This window comes from Artibeus jamaicensis, unplaced genomic scaffold, assembly GCF_021234435.1.
Source record: "Artibeus jamaicensis isolate MK-2021 breed Jamaican fruit bat unplaced genomic scaffold, CSHL_Jam_final contig_469, whole genome shotgun sequence".
NCBI classification, from domain to species: domain Eukaryota; kingdom Metazoa; phylum Chordata; class Mammalia; order Chiroptera; family Phyllostomidae; genus Artibeus; species Artibeus jamaicensis.
This window is the reverse complement of record NW_026521847.1, coordinates 2490037-2510090: the sequence shown is the minus strand read 5'-3', so window position 1 is coordinate 2510090 and position 20054 is coordinate 2490037. Positions and strand designations below refer to the sequence as shown.

Below are 20054 nucleotides of genomic sequence, written 5' to 3'. Positions count from 1 at the left end.
CCTCAGTCCTTACTAGTCAGGTTGAGCTGATGCTGATTCTTCTGTCTGAGGTGATAAGGCTTCTCTCTTGGTATTGTTCACTTGTTTGTTCTGGGTAATTTCTCCACATTTTAGTTGTAATTCCAGATTGGTCCTGGGAGGAGGTTAGTGCAACTTCCATTCACTTGCCCACCATCTTGCATCTTGGATAGTAGTGTCTAAAAATCAACAAAGTACGATACAATGAATGATATCTTTGGAAATTTTGTATTCCAAATGTGCTTATTACTTATAAATATAACCAAATACCTCTCTTTTCATCAGTTTTTAAATGTTTATTGGTGGAAACTTACTGTATCTCAGGTGACATATTCCTAGGACTTGCACAGAGTCTTTGTAAAGCGTAAATTAGGTAGGTTGAATTGCAGGTGCTTGGTAAGTCTCTGAATCTGTTAGTACTAAAAATTTGAACTGTTGCATTACTTTAGTTAACTTTGTGGTCTACCGTTGTGATCTTCAAATTAGAATTTCATCTTTTACCATTTTTCCCCTTCAGCCCTAAAACAGTGTGAATGGAAAGTTTTATGTTCATTGTACATATGAATAATTGCATCTCCTGAGAAAGAAGTCTCATTTGGCACTGACTGGAGAGAAAGTGATCTCAACTTGCTGGGGAGCCTCAGAGACTTTCTGCTAGCAGACTTTCTTCTGTCACTTCTCTGTGCCTCCCTTTTCTCATCAATAAAATGCTCATATTTCATATTGATGTTACAATAACTAACTTGATAAGTGGGGTTAACTCCTCAGATATAAGAACATTATTAGATGTAGGGTAGTTGTTAAACTGAAGTGACTAAAGGTATTTTGATATTCTAGACTGTCAGAGCCAGGACTCTAATAATTAACCTTTTCCCTTACCCTGTTTTTGCTAATTATTTTTGATGGTTTATATGAAGTAAATATGGGTTATTGAGATTTACTATCACTTTCTAAGTACTTTTGTACATTTAATTCTAACATATTTTATGATGTTCTGCTTAATGTTCTTAACTGAATTATATTCTGTTACTCTCACACTAATTCCTTGGTTTTTGTGCAGTTTTTGAAGATTCTTATAGCATATAGCTATGGACTTTAGAGGAAGTATGCTAAAATTGTCAGCCTTAATTGATCAATTTTTTTAAAGTTTTTTTTTTTGATGTCTGAAGTGAGTATGGGATACTTCATCACCTTATCTATCACAAACGTCTCATCTTTTCATGGTATTCTGGCCATTTGCCATTTTGGTCCACTGTTTTTAGTCCTCTTCTTTAGCTATTTGCAGACAGTTTGCTGAAGTAGTGGAACATGTTGGCAACTCAAAAATGAGCTGTGCTTACTTGAAACCTTTCCATATTTACCTCCAGAGCTAGCTGACAGCAGATTCTTCCCTCCTAGGTCCATGGCAAGCATTGGTGCTGAGTTTTAACACTGTCCATGTGGCTGAGTGTAAGGGGACAGATTCTTTCTCCACATATTGATACATGTGGCCACAATAGATCTTTTACTTTCCTTGCATCCAGCCCTTAGGGACTAAAACTATTTTTATGTATATTTTAAGAGCAGGCTTGATACCAATGATGCTTTGTAGTTATCCATGAAGCTATATATATTTAATTGAAGTAAATTTCCAGGTATGTTTTGAATAGCTATAGTTGCTAACAATATTATGTAAATAAAGTACCACTAAAAATGAAAACTGATAATCATTTATTGAATGCTAGATAATATAATGGTACAAGAATACAGCATAATAGAGGTATAAATAAATCAAGGAGAAAGGAGCTTACATTCTAGATTTTTTACTTGTTAATGGTTCCTTTAAGGAAGTTAATAACCCTTCTGAATTGCAGGGTTGCTGTGAAGATTTGAGACATAGGTGAATATGCTAAGTATAGTTCTGTTATGTAGCAGACCCACCTTAAATACTCATTTCCCTTTTCTTTCTAGTTCTGTATAGAAGAGAGACCAACTCTGATCTCTCGCAATAACTTTCAAAATCCAAGAAAACAAGTTTACTAGCAGATTTATGCTGTCTGGTAGATATTTGAGTTGTTTCTAGCTTTTTTCTACTTTGCCAAAGATTAAAATCTATTAATAATATTTTCAAAATGCTTAGAAGTGGAATAAACGGTATAATTGCTCTCCTTCTACTTGCCACCCAGTGTTTACAGTGATCAAGTTCAATAACCATCACCACCACCTCTACTATCCTCTCCCCTGCTGCAATATTTTAAAGCAGATCCTAGATATCATATAATTTCATTGGCAAAACTATAGATTTTTTCTTTACTCAATGGAATAGGTATTAGAAGCTAAAAAACAATTTAAAACAAAAATCAAACAAATTTGCATACAGGAAATAAGTGGCAGCATTCCTTTGATATCTTGTGTTGTTCAGCTCTGAGTTAGTTCAGCAGGGCTAATAATTAATTTTTTAAAGGTGTTTTTAAGTTCAGATGTTGTAAGACTTATTTTTGCTATGGAATGAAAAAATATGGTTCAAGAAGTTTTTCAATAACTAGCTGTGTATATATTTGTATATATTTTCAGTAGCTATCTGTATATATATATATATATATATATGTCTATAAATATAAAGTATATATTTATTGGTGTTTGGCCTTTTTTTTCTATTTTTTAAAAATTTTATTTGATTTTATTGATTATGCCATTACAGTTGTTCTATTTCCCCCTTCATTCTCCTCCATGCTGCACACCATTCCCCCCTTTAGTTTATGACCATGTGTCTCAAGTTCTTTAGATTCTATATTTCCCATACTATTCTTGCCCTACCCCCTATCTATTTTCTACCTACCATCTATGCTACTTATTTTCTGTACCTTCTCCCCCCTTCTCCTCCTCCCACTCCCCTGTTGCTAACCCTCCATGAGATCTTCACTTCTATGGTTCACTCCTGATCTAGCTGTCCTTTAGTTTGCTTTTGTTTTAGGTGTGGTTGTTAATAACTGTGAGTTTGCTGTCCTTTCACTGTTCATCTTTTTTATTTTCTTTTTCTTAGGTAAGTCCCTTTAACATTTCATATAATAAGGGCTTGGTGATGATGAACTCCTTGAATTTGATCTTATCTGAGAAGCACTTTATCTGTCCTTCTATTCTAGATGAAAGTTTTGCTGGTTAGAGCAATCTTGGTTGTAAGTCTTTGGATGTCATGACTTGGAATACTTCTTTCCAGCCCCTTCTTGCCTGTAAGGTCTCTTTTGAGAAATCAGCTGACAGTTTGATGGGAACTCCTTTGTAGGTGACTGTCCCCTTATCTCTTGCTGCTTCTAGGATTCTCTCCTTCATTTTAATCTTGGCTAATGTAATTGTGATGTGCCTTGGTTTGTCTCTTCTTGGGTTCAACTTCTTTGGGACTCTGTGAGCTTCCTGGATTTCCTGGAAGTCTGTTTCCTTTGCCAGCTTGGGGACATTCTCCTTTATTAGTTGTTCAAATAAGTTTTCCACTCGTGACTGTTCCTCTTCCCCTTCTGGTACCCCAATAAGTCGGATGTTGAAGCGTTTAAAGATGTCCTGAAGGTTCCTAAGCTTCTCCTCATTTTTTTGAATTCTTGTTTCTTCTTATTTTTCTGTTTGGTCATTTTTTTCTTCCTTCTGGTCTGCTCCCTTGATTTGAGTCCCAGTTTCCTTTCCATTGCTATTGGTTTCCTGTGCAATTTGCTTCTTTTCTATTAGTTTAGCCTTCATATGTTCCTCTAATTTGTGACTAAAATCAACCATTTCTGTGAGCATCCTGATTACCAGTGTTTTGAACTGTGCATCTGAAAGTTTGCTATTTGTTGGTTGCTTAAAGTTATGGGCTCTGGGGCTTTGAGTTCTTCTTGAGCCATTTTTGGTCTGTTTGTGCCTGTTAAGTATGAGGAGCAGAGCTTAGGTTTTCACCAGGGTGGGGTCTCCCAGGTCGCTGGTTTGTGATGCTTTATGTGGGGGCAGGGTCAGACAGGGACAATGGCGTTCTCCTTTGTTGCTTCCTGCTGCCGGTGCGTGTGCGGTCCATCTCACTGCTCTCTCCTTTGCTGGTTTATCTGTGTGCGAATGTTTGACCACGGTCTGCCTGCCGTCCTGCACCCTTGCTGGGTCTGCCTGTCGCTCACTGGTCCGCCCGATGCAACCCCGCGCCTGGGATCCGTGTGTCTGAGTCCGTCTGACCAAGTTTTCCTGCAACCCCCGTCCGCCAGCTGCTGGCTCCGTCCCTCTTACTGGTCCAGCTGAAGAATTAGTTGTTATCTGACTTCCGAAAAGTTCAATTTTCTGTGTTTTGGCTGTATTTTGTGTTGTTAAAATTTGGTTGTCTCTAAACTTGATTGTGTGAGAAGGCACAGTATCTCCACCTATGCCTCCATCTTGGTGGAAGTCCCTGTGTTTGGCCTTTATAGGATGGTCTTAGCTTCACTGAATCCTTGTTCTCATCATACAATTGATCAGTGTATTTCTTTCCCCCTCTGCTAGCTTACCTTGTCAGTGAGGTGTTAATTTAGAAATTTAGTGTTTATTTGCATATCATAATCTGAATATTTTAGTATCTGTCTTAGTATACGTACTTTCTTAGACATATGAGCTATTATAAGTTTGATATGAAGTTACTAGAAAGCCTAGAAAAATTCCACACACAAGGAGGCTCCAAATAATTTAATACATTATGATAATGGGTATTTCAGAAACCTAATTTTAGAGAAGCTGTGCATTACCAGGAAATGTTTCTTATTCCTTCCATATTTCTGTATTTACCTGTGAATCAGAGTGACACTTGTATACCTTAGTGTTAACAAATAAGAGGCAAGTCTTCCTTTGGCTGGGTAAGCTGAGGAAAAGGGAACCAATTTATGTGAATCATTCAATTAGTACATGCATTTTCTTTTAGGGATAAATGACTCTCGAATGAAGGAAAATTTAATGTAGTCATTATTTTAGGTCAGTAGTGTTGTTAAATAAAAAGAAATAAAGTGAAAATGGCATTAAGTTCTAAGACCTGATTTTATTAGGTCACTGTTAACTTCAAACAAAAATTTGGTGATCTTGAAAGTTTTGATTAATAGATATTGAAAGATTATACCATGTTGCCTTTAGTCTCTTAGAAATTTTTCTAGGATTTATGTTTTCCTTGGGAAACCGTTAGGTAAAACATTTTTTTTCTTTTTCTAGGTCTTTGAGAAAAGAAGTGAACAGAACTATTGCTAGCATTTTCAATTTCTAATTTTGTTTCTGCTATTGATAGTACTTAATGAATGGGATTTTATTAGCCTTCTTTATATTGGGACTTCTCTGTTGTTATAGCATTTTAATTGTGTTTTTAAAGGAATATCCATTAAACTATTAAGTTATTAATAGCTAAGTAGCTAATAAGACCTGGCTTGGCTCAGTTGGTTGGAGCATCAACCTATACAACAAAAGGTTGCTGGTTTGATCCCTGATTAAAGTGCGTATGGGACACAACCAATAGATTTTTCTCTCTCACATTGATGTTTCTCTCTCTCTCTCCCTTCTTCTCTCTAAAATCCATAAACATGTCCTTAGGTAAGGATTTAAATATATATATATATATATATGTATATATACTATGCATGCTTGTGTGATATGTTTTATAAATTGAAAGTCAAACTATGGACATTTAGAAACTTAAAAACCTACTAATAGAGCTTACATTAGAAGATTTTTTTTTGATTTTTTATTTATTTATCTTTAGAGAAGAAGGGAAGGAGAGAAGGAGAGAAACATCAATGTGTGGTTGCCTCTTGTGAGTACCCAGCTGGGAACTGGCCTGCAACCCAGGCATGTGCCCTGACTGGGAATCGAACCTCGATCGTGTGGTTCGCAGGCCCATGCTCAATCCACTGAGCTATGCTAGCCAGGGTACATTAGAAGGTTTTTATTGTTGTTTTATTTCTGATATTTCTCCCTTTTCTCCCAGTGAGTTTTTAGCAGAAGAGAGTCAAGAGAAGTTTTGGAATTTTGTAGAAGCCAGCCAAAATATTGGATCATCAGATCATCATGGTAAATTGAAGCCAGTACTTCTTCGTCTTGGAAAATACTGGAAAAAAATGTCTTTCAGAGCATGTGTGCCATGGCAGTTAATGGGATACACTGTTTTAATGACTAGAGTTATGATGGCAGCCAGCAAAGCCAACACTGACTAATAATTATTTTTGAAGCAATTTATAAATTTGTCTATAAGCACTATCCTTGACTTTTACCTCCTTTTTTTCTTATTTGTTTTTAGGGAGGGGGAAGAGAGGGAGAGAAACATCAATGTGTGGTTGCTTCTCGCGCACCCCCAACTGGGAACCTGGCTTGCAACCCAGGGGTATGCCCTGACTCCAAATTGAACTGGCGATCCTTTGGTTCGCAGGCCAGCACTCAATCCATGGAGCCACACCAGTCAGGGCATTTTTTTTTTTTTTTAGTTCTTTTATTAAAAATGTATAAATAACCCTGACTGGTGTGGCTTAGTGGGTTGGGCATTGTCCCACAAACTGAAAGGTTGCTGGTTTGATTCTAGTCAGGGCACATGCCTGTGTTGTGGGCCAGGTCCCTGGTTGAGGGCGAGCAAGAGCCAATCAATTGATGTTTCTCTCTCACACCGGTTTTTTTCTTCCTCTTTTTCTCCCTCCCTTTCCCTCTTCTAAAAATATAGATAAATAAAATCTTTAAAAAAAAGAAATAAAAAGTGCGAATGTTGTGTGGAAGTTAAATTCATTTAAAATCATTTAGTATTAATAACCATCAGATTTGATTCACTCTTTTTGTTATGAATCAATTACTTAAATGATATGTTATCTGTTTAATTTTTTATTTTTAAGTTAGTGCCGTCAAAGTGTTTTTTATTATGCCTGCCAGGCACCTACAGCTTGAATGTGGAAGTATCAAATTAATTATGGTGTAGTCTCTCATTTTTTTATAGATTATGATGTGTTTTCATAAATATTTTCTAATTCAATGTAAGCTACATGGAGTATAAATATTAATAGTCAAAGATGATGATACATGAACAGCTAAAACCTTGATATATAGGCATAAGTTTTTTTTTGAAGAGGGAATTTGTGAAATTTTGATGTTAATATTGAACTGATTTTTAACTTTGATTTTAATACTATGTATTAAAAAAGTTATGTCTGAATTTTTTGTGATGTGAGTACATAAAGGTTTTGAACAAGCATTGTAAGTTTTAGTTATGTAATTTAGAGTCAACTAGAGTTGTTTGAGTTATCCAAAAATATCCTTTTAGTTTATGATTTCCTGATACAAATTTATTAAAGTGGGCTTTATAATGAATTTGAACTTTGACATATAAATGGGATATCTTCAATATAAATGATAATGTGCTCTTGTTTAGAATTATGTGAGTATGAATTCTGGGAACTGATCATAAAAGTATATGAGCCATTTTATTTAAACTAGAATATAATCTGTAGTCCCACTACCCAAAGATATTTACCATTAACATTCTGGCCAAATTTTGCAGTATGTATTTCTGATCTTTTTTTTAACTTAGAAGATGATAATGTAATATAGAACCTTTTATATTTTGCTTTTAAAAATGTTGATGGTTTCCTTTAGAAAGTTATACATAAGTCTGTACTTACAGAGAAAAATTTTGTTACCTCCCTTTTTTGTTTCTTGTTTTTTTATAACCACTTAATTTATTTAGCCTTCAGTGTTTTTTTACAACAGATACATACATATGAATTCTATTTCTCCTTCTTTCTTATAGTAAAAAAGGATAGTTTAGTATATACATTGTTTTGTATTTTGTGATTTTCATTTAACAATATATCCCTGGAATTTTTTCATATTGGTACATGTGTTTAGATAATTTGTTGCAATTGTTTGTTTAAATGCTTTACCTCAAAGTACAATTTCATCATTATCCTTTAATACTGGGTACTTCCTTGCCACATTACTCAGTTGTGTTGGGTTATTTGAGTAGATAACATGTGCCAGGCTCTGGTGATACAAAGATAAATAAGTCATAGTTTCTGCCTATGGGGGCTCAAAGTCTGTTTGGGGAGGAGTAGATGGTGAAGAAATGATTTAGTAAATGATGTGATTAGTGAAAGAAGTAAGCAAGAAGTTATTATGAAGAGGAAAGAAGAGATGTACATGATCCGTTGAGGCATGGAGTGGAGATTGGGGGTGCCTCCCTGGAGTAGGTGACTAGCAGTCCATGGGGAGGGAAGAGTGGGCAGAGAAAAGGAGGGAGGAAGAGTCCAGTTGCATTGTATACTCCAGGGAATTCTAAACATTTGACAACAGTTCAATACAGTATGGTGATAAAATTTTGCTATCATATGCCTTTGTAACCCATAGCTTTATACTTTATAAACTATCTTATTTGGACATCTCTATCCATAAATGATTATTTTGGTTAATGTTCTTCCTTGATAGATACTGATTATTCCTATTATCATGCAATATTAGAAGCTGCATTTCAGTTTCTGTCACCTCTACAGCAGAATTTGTTGAAATTTAGTCTGTCTATCCATGCCTACTCTGCTACAGTTCAAGCCTTACAGCAGGTGAGTTCAGTGCTTACTCATAACAATATTTTTTAAGGGCTGATAACATAATTGGATATATTACAATTGTCCTGCCATTGCATTACATAACTGTAACTTTTCTGCATGAAATTTTGTAGGATTTATGATTTGTTTATAAAGAACAAGCAAAATCGATGTTCAGTCTTCAAACCATAGATTATAAAAATATAATTTGTACTTATTTTCATTTTTTAAAAAATTATTTATTTATTTTTAGAGGGGAAAGGGAAGGAGAAAGAGTGGGAAAGAAACATCAGTGTGTGGTTGTCTCTCATGTGTCCCCCACTGGGGACCTGGCCTGCAACCCAGGCATGTGTCCTGACTGGGAATCGAACCAGTGACCCTTTGCTTCACAGGCCTGTGCTCGAGCCACTGAGCTACCCCAGCCAGGGCTGTACTTATTATCATTTAAGAAATAAAATAATATGCATACAAGAAAGAGACTACCAGACTTCATATACAACACAGCCTAGGAGGTATAGTCTTGCTAAACCAGTTGACCCTGACTTTGATCATAGCCTGTAGATCTTTTCAAAGCAGTGCACAGGAAATAGATGGGGAGGAATGTGAGGCAGTATTGCAGGGGTACAGTCAGGAAAATCCAGCATGGAAGAGATTTTGTAGTAAAATGATTTTATCTCTTCAACAGATAAGTTAAAAGGAAAATGAAAGAGGGAAGGAGGAACTTCAAGAGAGACTTTAAAACTGTGCCAACTTAATGCAATTTTGGATCTTGTTGGATTTTAAGTTGAACAAACTTCTATTGTAAAAAAGAGCAAGAGAATCAAAGGTGTATATACCAATTGTATACTTGATATAAAAGAAATGTTAATTTTAAAACCATTTTTTATTATAAAGTAATACAGATATAGAAAATCCCTGACAAGAACTACACTAATGAATTATGACAGAGTTACAAAATTCCTCTTGTAATTTTTACCCAGTTAAAGACCTAGAACTTAGACACCCTGTAAGGCCTTCATGTGCTCTGTCCCCATCATAGGTGACATTAGCCCTCCCAAAGGAACCACTTTCTTGATTTTGGTTCATATCACTTGCCGTGTTTATCATTTTATTGCCCAAAAGTGCATCTCTACAAAATAGAGTTCAGTCTTGCCCATTTAAAATTTTTAAAAATTATTTTATTTAAATATTTTATTTATTTATTTTTTAGAGAGAAGGGAAGGGAAGGAGAAAGAGTGGGAGAGAAACATCAGTGTGTGGTTGCCTCTCATGTGTCCCCTGCTGGGGACCTGGCCTGCGACCCAGACATGTGCCCTGACTGGGAATCGAACTGATTGAGCACAGGCCTGTGCTCAATCCACCGAGCTACACCAGCCAGGGCCATTTAAATTTTTTTTGATAATTTATAGTTTTTTTCTCATTCCCTTTCTTTTTTGTTGAGCAACTTGGACTGTTTGCCCTATAAATTTTTTCACGATCTACATTTTGTTGATCATATATTCATGATGTGGTTCAATTTATTCCTCTGTTCTCTGTTCCCTGCAAATTGGTAGCTGGATCCAGAGGTTTGATCAGAACTATGTTTCATTTGTTTGGCAAGTCTGTAGGTAGTGTTCTGTTATTCCTTGAGGAGGCACCGAATATCTAGTTTCTTTGCTTTATTTTAGCAGCCATTGCTGCTCTATGCTTAATCCATGAATTCTTGAAGATTATAAAGTGGGGAATCTCTGATTATATTGTCTTTTTCATTTGTTCTTGGAAAACATATGTAAAAAAGCACATACCCTCCTTCTCTAGTACAATGTTGTGGTGCTGTTCACGTAGAGCAGGCAGAATATATGTTTGATTCTTTCCTTTTATTTCCCATGTTTCTAAACAAGTTTGATTCACTAGCATCCTTTTTGTTTTTCTTGGAAGAACATATTAAAAAAAATTAAGTTTGGGTGACTTTGATCAATATAACATGTATTCTACTTTGAATTCTTTTTATTTTTTATTTAAAAAATTTAAATTACAGTTTACATTTAATATTATTTGGTATTAGTTTCAGGTATATAGCATAATGATTAGCCAATTACACACTTTACAAAGTACTCCCCATTATGTTTCCAGTACCCACCTGACAGCATACGTAGTTATGACAATATTATTGACTATGTTTCCTATACTGTACTTTACATCCGTATGACTATTTTGTAACTACCAATTTGTACTTCTCAATCCTTTTACCTTTTTCACCCAGTCCTCTGAATAGCCTTCCCCTCAGGCAGCCATCAATCTCTTCTCTGTATCTCTGCTTTTCTGCTTTTGTTTATTTATATTGTTCTCTAGACTCCACATATAAGTAAAATCATGTGATATTTGCTTTCTCTGACTGACTCTGTTTCACTTAAGCCTAATACCCTGTAGGTCCATCCACACTGTCACAAATGGTGAGATTTTGTTCTTTTTAATGGCTTAGTGATATTCCATTGAATATATGTACCACAGATTTTTTATCCACTTGTTTATCGATGGGTACTTGCATTGCTTCCATAGCTTGACTATTGTAAATAATGCTGCTATGAACATAGAGGTGCACATATTGTTTTGAGTTGGTGTTTCAGGATTCTTAGGATATATTCCCAGAAGTGGCTTGGTGGGTCATAAGACAGTTCCATTTTCAATTTGTTGAGGAACCTTTGTGTTTTCCACAGTGGCTGCACCAGTCTTCATTTTCACCAACAGTGCATGAACGTTCCCTTTTCTCCACGTCCTCAGCAACACTTGTTTGTTGATTTATTGATGATAGCCATTCTGACAGGTGTAAGGTGATATTGCATTGTGGTTTTAATATGCATTTATCAGATGATTAATGATATTGAGAATCTTTTCATACCTTTATTGGCCATTTGTCCTCTTTGGAGAAGTATCTATTCAGGTCCTTTGCCCATTTTTAAATTGGATTGTTTGTTTTCTTTGTGTTGAGCTGTATGAGTTCTTCATAAATTCTGGATATTAACACCTTATTAGATGTATTATTGGTGAATGTGTTCTCCCATTCAGTGGGTTGTCTTTTCATTTTGTTGATGGTTTCCTTTGCTGTGCAAAGACTTTTTAGTTTGATACAGTCCCATATTTTTATTTTTTATTTTTCCCCTTGCCTGAGTAGATAAATCAAAAAATATTATGAAGAGAAAAAATATTTTACTGTCTATGCTTTCTACTATAATTTTTATGGTATTGAGTCTCACATTTAAGTCTTTAATCCATTTTGAGTTTATTCTTGTATATGGCATAAGAAGGTGGTCTAGTTTCATTATTTTTGCATGTATCTGTCCAGTTTTCCCAACACCATTTATTGCATAGACTAGCTTTACCCTATTGTTTGTTCCTGCCTCCTTTGTCTAGTATCAAGTGACTATAGGCATGGGTTTATTCCTGGGCTCTCTATTCTGTTCCACTGATCTATATGTCTGTTTTTATGCCAGTACCATGGTGTTTTGATTACTGTGGTCTTATAGTATAGTTTGATATCAGGTAGTGTGATTTCTCCAGCTTTGTTCTTCTTTCTCAAGATTGCTGTAGTTATTCAGGGTCTTTTGTGATTCCATGTAAGTTTTTGAATTATTTTTTCTAGTTCTGTGGAATACATCATTGTTATTTTGTTAATTGCATTAACTGTATAGTTACATACAGTATAATAATACTGTATTATAACTATACAGTTATAATAATACAGTATAATAATACAGTATTATTATACTGTATATAACTATACAGTTATGTACAGTTATACTGTATATATACTATATAGTTATATACAGTAACTTTATAGTAATTATACAGTTAATTGCATTAACTGTATAGTTAACTGCATTGCTTCGGGTAGTATGGTCATTTTAACTGTTAATTCTTCCTACCCATCAGTACAGTATGTGTTTCCATGTATTTGTATCTTCTTCAGTTTCTTTTTTTAGTGTCTTATAATTTTCTGATACTGGTCTTTTACCCCCCTGGTTAAATTTATTTCTTAGTATTTCATGTTTTTTGGTGCAATTGTAAACGGGATTGTTTTCTTAGTTTCCCTTCCTAATAGTTGATTATTGGTATGTAAAAATGCAACTGATTCATTGTCATCCTTTTTTTGACCAGTTAGTTTTTAACTTTTTTTATTGTCGTAAAATATACATAAAATAAAACTTATCATTATATCCATTTTAAGTGTTCAGTTCAGTGGTATGTAATACATTTATATTGTTGCACAGTCATTACCACCTCCATCTCCAGAACTACTTTTATCTTGTTAAACTGAAATTGTGTACCCATTAAATAATTCCTTATTGCTTTCATCTTCCCTCCAGTTCCTGGCAATCAACATTCTACTTTCTATCTCTGAATTTGCCCATCCTAGATACTGACTAAAAGTGGAATCATACATCGTTTATCTTTTTTTCATCTGGCTTATTATAGCATAATGTTTTTCAGGTTCGTCCATGATGTAGTGTTTATAAGAATTTCACTTCTTTCTATGGCTGAGTAATAGTCTACTGTATGCATATAACACATTTTGTTTACCCATTTCTCAGCTGAGGGACATATGGATAGATTCTTGCCTTTTGGCTATTGTGATTAATGCTGCTATGAAACATTGGTGTACAAGCATCTGGTTTAATTCCTGCTTTCAACTCATTTTGTTATGCACACGGGAGTATAATTGATGGGTCATATGGTAATTCTTTGTAACATTTTGAGGAACTACCAAAGTCTTTTCCAAAGGAGCTGCACCAGTAATGCACCAGGATTCCAGTTTTTCCACATTCTTGCTAACACTTGTTATTTTTTTTAATAATGGCTATCTTAATGGGTGAGACACTTCTGAGTGAGATTGATTCACTAGCATGTTTTTGAACATTTAGTATCTTGTGGTTTTGATTTTTTTTCCCTGATGACAAATGATGTGGAGCATCTTTTCATATGCTTGTTGGCCATCTTGATATCTTCTTTAGAGATATGTCTATATAAGACCTTTGCCTTTTTTGAATTGGACTGTTTGTTGTTGTTGTGTAGTTGTAGGAATTCTATTTTTTTTTAGATTATATTTATTTATCTTTAGAGGGGAAGGGAAGGAGATAGGGAGAGAAATATCAATGTATGGTTGCCTCTCATGTGTCCCCTGCTGAGAACTGGCCTGCAACCCAGACATGTGCCCTGACTGGGAATCGAACCTCAATCCTTTGGTTCACAGGCCCGCACTCAATCCACTGAGCTACACCAGCCAGGGCCAGGAATTCTTTATATACTCTGGATATTAATCACTTATCAGATATATACTTTCTGAATATTTTCTCCTATCCCATGGATTTCCTTTTCACTCTGTTAATAGTGTCCATTTATACATAGGGGTTTTTAATTTTGATGAAGTCCAATTTATTCTTTTGTTGCCTGTGCTTTTGGTGTTTGTTATATCTAAGTAATCATCACCCAATCCAATGTCATAAAGTTTTCCTCCTATGTCATGAAGTTTTCAAGGAATTCTGTAGTATTAGCTCTTAAGTCTTTGGGCCATTTTGATTAATTTTTGACTAAGGTATAGATTTAGAATTCAACTTAATTCTTTTACATCTAGGTAATCAGTTTTCATCATTTTTAAAGTTGGTCTTTTCTCCCTTTAATGGTTTTGACATTGTTGTTGAAAATCAATTGATTGTATAAATGGGCATTTATTTCTGTGCTCTGTATTGTGTTCTATGGGTTTACATGTTTGTACAATACTTAGGTTAGTACCATATTGTTTTGATTGCTAACTTAGTACTAGTTTGGGAAATCAGGAAGTGTGAGACTTCTGAGTTCTTTTAATACTACCCTAGTAGTTTTCATTGCTTCTTTGCTAACTGGTTACAAGTTCATTTTGTACATCTCTAGCCCTAGATAGTGATCTGCTATGTTCTTAGCAATTTTCAGTCTGTGTGCCATGGCACACTGGTGTGCTGCAACAATTTTTAAAACATGCAGTACTTGACTATTTAGTCAAAGGCACTGACTTCTTTTCCCTTAGATTGTCAAATAAAAAAATGACAATAGCCAGCACAGCAATAACTGTCCTGTGTGAATGAATGAAAATTATACCTATTTTTGTCAGATTGGCAAAAAATATATTTTTGGTGTGCCACATAATTTTAGTAATTAGTTTATGTGTGTCATGAGATATAAAAGGTTGAAAATCAGTGTTCTAAGAGGCTCATTAGAGCGGTGGGTTGGGGGTTGGTAGTTTAAGAACACATCTGGGCCATAGGGGGATTCATTGCCAATAGATTGTTAATTGTTCTTAGGCCTGGTAAGTGGGCAGAGATGGAAAAAAACTGTATATATCTATCTACAGACCAAATATATTTCATGTAAAGATGAAATACTTACTTCATGAGTTCATACTAATATTTTCAACTTAAATAAAGAGTACTTTGTTACATGTATGTCTCTTTTCTTCCACATTGAGAATTTTAGTTCTCCTGGATTTAAAGGGATGATAGAATTAGACTATCTCAATAGTACTTATTTGTTTTATCTACATTATATACACAGTAGCATTAAAAACAATAGTCATATTATTGCCACAATAACATTTACAGAAAACAGTAAAAAAATGTTCTTTGACTTAGTGATCCCTATTCATCCCCCCTTCTAAAATATGAGTATATTCTACTTAGAACACAGATGCTTTATTTCATATTATATTCTCTTTAATCTTCATTTGGTTTTGGTTTTGTGAATAATTTATATCTTTAATGCTCAATACCAGCCTTTTTGCCAAATGTCTCTGGTTAGTTGGCTTTTCTGATGCTGCTGACAGGTAGGTTCCACAGGAAGGGCTCATGGAAACAGTATTTCCTCAGGTTCTACGTGTTTCTATAACAGTCTGGATATAAAATACTTGGTTCAAATTTCCCTTTTTACTATCTTAAACATATTATTTCATTTGCTTCCAGTATATAAGTATTTCTTGCAGACAGATGTCAGTATTATTTTTTTTCCTTAAAAATCTTTTGGTCTTTTTGTCTAGAAGCCTTATGGATTTTTTTTCTTTTTATTGAAAGTCACAGTTTACTAGAATATAGCATAGAAGTAATTGTTCTGGGTCAGAATTTTTAGATACACAGTATTTTTAAATTCTCACCCAATGACATGGTTATTGATTTTAGAGAGAGGGGAAGGGAAGGAGAAAGAGAAGGAGAAAGAGAGGGAGAGAAACATCAGTGTAAGTGCATTTATTGGTTGTACTTTGTATGTGCTCCCACCAGGGACCAAACCCCCAACACAGGCATGTGACCTGACCTGGAATAGAACCCCCAACCTTTTGGTGTATGGGATGACACTCAACCAACTGACCCATACTGGCCAGGGCTACAGTATGTTTTTTTAATACAGAGTTTGAAATATATATTTTTTTAATTTCCAGAGGGCTTCTTTAAAAACTTAAATTTGTTCTGTTTCCTTGTTTTGGTATTGGTATTATCTATATTTTGACTTTTCTTTGCCTAGATTTATTACTTTTTACTTTCTCTTGAATCTCTTATTGATTGATCGATTGAAAAAATTTTCCTTCTTTCCTATTTATCTTAACTCATTACTTATATTTATTTTGTGCTCATTCTAGTTTAGTCTTCATTTCTAAAATGATTTTTCTTATAATTTTTTGTTGAGCTTGTTACCTCATTTTTATGTTTCTCTGATTTTGACTTAGGTTATTATTTTTTTTAATATATTTTATTGATCATGCCATTACAGTTGTTCTATTTCCCCTCTTTATTTCCCTCCACCCTGCACATCCCTCCCCCACCTTTTCCCCCCTTTAGTTTATGACCACGTGTCTCAAGTTCTTTAAATTCTATATTTCCCATACTATTCTTGCCCTCCCCCCTATCTATTTTCTACCTACCCTCTATGCTACTTATTCTCTGTACCTTCTCCCCCCTTCTCCTCCTCCCACTCCCCTGTTGCTAACCCTCCATGAGATCTTCATTTCTATGGTTCACTCCTGATCTAGCTGTCCTCTTACTTTGCTTTTGTTTTAGGTATGATTGTTTTTTTTTAAATTTATTTTTTTATTGATTATGCCATTACAGTTGTTCTATTCCCCCCTTCGTTCCCCTCCACCCTATCCCCTGTCCCCACCATTACCCCCCTTTAGTTTATGACCATGTGTCTCAAGTTCTTTAGATTCTATATTTCCCATACTATTTTTACCCACCCCCATCAATTTTCTATCTACTGTTTATGCTACTTATTTTCTGTACCTTCTCTCCCCTTCTCCTCCTCCCACTCCCCTATTGCTAACCCTCCTTGAGATCTTCCTTTCTATGCTTATGCTCCTGATCTAGCTGTCCTTTTAGTTTGCTTTTGTTTTAGGTGTGGTTGTTAATAACTGTGAGTTTGCTGTCCTTTCACTGTTCATGTTTCTTTAACTTGTTTTTCTTAGATAAGTCCCTTTAACATTTCATATAATAAGGGCTTGGTGATGATGAACTCCTTGAATTTGGTCTTATCTGAGAAGCACTTTGTCCTTCCATTCTAAATGAAAGTTTTGCTGGGTAGAGCAATCTTGGTTGTAGGTGTTTGGTTTTCATAACTTGGAATACTTCTTTCCAGCCCCTTCTTGCCTGTAAGGTCTCTTTTGAGAAATCAGCTGACAGTCTGATGGGAACTCCTTTGTAGGTGACTGTCCCCTTATCTTTGGCTGCTTCTAGGATTCTCTGCTTCATTTTAATCTTGGGTGATGTAATGATAATGTGCCTTGGTGTGTTCCTTCTTGGGTGCACCTTCTTTGGTACTCTCTGAGCTCCCTGGATTTCCTGGAAGTCTATTTCCTTTGCCAGAATGGGGAAGTTCTCCTTTATTATTTCTTCAAATAAGTTTTCCACTTGTGGCTGTTCCTCTTCCCCTTCTGGTACCCGTATAATTCGGATGTTGGAACATTTAAAGATTTCCTGAAGATTCCTAAGCCTCTCCTCATTTTTTTTGAATTCATGTTTCTTCATCCTTTTCTGTTTGATCATTTTTTTTCTTCCTTCTGGTCCAGTCCCTTGATTTGAGTCCCAGTTTCCTTTCCATTACTATTGGTTTCCTGTGCATTACCATTCATTTCAATTAGTTTAGCCTTCATATGTTCCTCTAATTTGTGACTAAAATCAACCAGTTCTGTGGTTCTGTGAGCATCCTGATCACCAGTGTTTTGAACTGTGCATCTGAAAGTTTGCTATTTGTTGGTTGGTTAAAGTTATGGGCTCTGGGGCTTTGAGTTCTTCTTGAGCCATGTTTTGCTGTGGTCACGCCTGTTATGTGTGAGGAGCAGAGCCTTAGGTGTTCACCAGGGCGGTGCCGCCCAGGTCGCTGGGTTGTGATGCTGTATGTTAGGGCGGGGTCAGACAGGGACAATGGCGTTTCCCTCTGCTGCTTCCTGCTGCTGGGGCCTGCATGATCCATCTCACTGCTCACTCCTTTGCTGGTTTATCTGCACGCGAATGTGTGACCACAGTCACCCTGCCGCCTTGCGCCCTCAGTGGGTCTGCCCGCTGCTACTCCGTACCTGGGATCCACCCATGCTGCCTGCACTTCTGGGTTGTGCTCCCGGGTCGGTCTGTTGGATCTTTTCTGCCTGACCCGGCTCCGATGCTGGCTCTGCCCCTCTTACCAGTTTGGCTGAAGGGTTCCTTGTTGTCAGACTTCCATATAGTTCAATTTTCTGTGGTTTGGCTGTGTTTTTGTTGCTAAAACTTTGTTGTTTTTAATATTGGCTGTGCGAGGAGGTAGAGTGTCTCCACCTATTCCTCCATCTTGGCCTGACTTAGTCGGTTATTCTTTACATCTTATATAATTTCCTTAATGTAGTTTTACTTACTTGAAATAGTAGGTTACATTTTTATCTGTCTCCTGACTATATTTCTGACATGTTTTTATGGACTGTAGCTATGCTGTCCAATATAGTAGCCACTAGGTATATATGGCTACTTAATTTTAATTAATTAAAATTAAGTGAAATAAAGAAACTAGCTCTTCAACTGCATCAGTCATATTTCAGGTGGCTACCATATTAGACAGTGCAGGTGTAGAAGATTTCTGCACCTGCCGAAATCATCTGTGAGTATAACGGTGTATTGTACTGAAGCCAGAGTTATAAGATGTCCCAGTTGGCAGTGTGGCAAGGGTTCCTGCAGACCAGACTGGTGCAGTGGTGTCGCAGTGTAGCTGCTCTAACTCACCACGCCCCTTTTCCAGCCCTTGAAGTTGTTCAGCAATAAGGGGCTCAGCCTAGATCCTGCAAGAATCCTTCACAAACTATGGTCTGGCATAAAGAAACCTGACTGATTGGTGGTGATCAGGCTCCCCTTGGTTGATTCTGGGCCCTGTAATGCCAAGAGCCAATGTTTTCCATTTCCTGCTGCCTTCTTCCCAGCATTGCTCTGGGGATGGGCCCAGAGGCTCCTTCCTCCCTTTGGAGGTATTGGGCTTTGGCCTCAGCCTATCTTTATAATTCATTGTTGGAATGAAATATAAACTGATATGGAAGATTGGGTCTGGCTCCTTTGGGGACATTTATCTGGTGATCAGCATCACCAATGACAAGGAAGTGGCTGTGAAGCCGGAGTCTCAAGGCCAGGCATCCCCAGTTGTTGCTGGAAAGCAAGCTCTATAAGATTCTTGAAGATGGGCTTGGCATTCCCTGTGTATGTTGGTATGGTCAGGAAAAGGCATACAGTGTGCTTGCTAGTCATGGATCTTGTTGGAACCAGCCTGGAAGACCTTCTTCTTCAATTTCTGTTCAGTAAGGTTCACAATGAAAACTGAACTCATGTTAACTGAGCAGATCGGTAGAATTGAATATGTGCACAGAAATAATTTTATATAGAGACATTAAATCAGATAATTTTCTAATGGGTATTGGGCATCAACTGTAATGAGTTATGGCTTATTGATTTTGCTTTGGTCAAAACTACAGAGACCAACAGGACAAGGCAACATGTACCATTCCAGAGAAGACAAAACTCTCTGGCACTGCTGGACAAATTAGCATTGGCTCACATCTTGGTAATGGACAATGTTGTGAGCTGACGTGGAATCATTAGGTTATGTTTTGATATATTTAGTCCCTGCTATGGCAAGGATAAAGGCTACAACAAGGAAACAAAAGTATGAAAATAATTAGTGAAAAGATTTCCAGTGCTATTGAAATTTTATGTAGGGGTTTCTTGCAGAATTTTCCATGAACTTAAATTGTTGTGGGCTGTGCTTTCAAAAGTCCCAGGTTACATGTAACTCGGGAGCTGTTCTTTTCAGGACCCTGAACCACCAGTATGGCTACACATTTGATTTGGACAATGTTAAAGCAGCAGGCAGCATAGCAGACAGCTTCAAGTGGGTAGGGTCAACAGACCTAAACCGCAAAAGGTTCATAAGCATGAACAGAAGAAGCAGTGCCAATGATTAGAGCAGCATTTGTTTCTCCCCAAATCTAGAAATTTCAGTTCATCTGTACACTAGCCA

General features: G+C 36.2%; 1 protein-coding gene and 1 pseudogene across 4 annotated transcripts in view; both read left to right on the top strand.

Moving 5' to 3' along the window:
- The window catches only part of UGGT1 (UDP-glucose glycoprotein glucosyltransferase 1), a 184949-nt gene that overhangs the window by 21499 nt on the left and 143396 nt on the right, over positions 1-20054 (top strand). For 3 of the 4 annotated variants that reach the window (XM_053667479.1, XM_053667477.1, XM_053667476.1), the window contains exons 3-4: positions 5948-6030; positions 8422-8552. The exons of the other annotated variant lie outside the window; for it this stretch is intronic. In XM_053667479.1, the coding sequence (XP_053523454.1) occupies positions 5948-6030; positions 8422-8552 (214 nt within the window). The remainder of the gene's footprint in view (positions 1-5947; positions 6031-8421; positions 8553-20054) is intronic. 4 annotated transcript variants of the gene reach the window in all.
- Positions 19048-19912, top strand: LOC119034536 (casein kinase I-like; annotated as a pseudogene).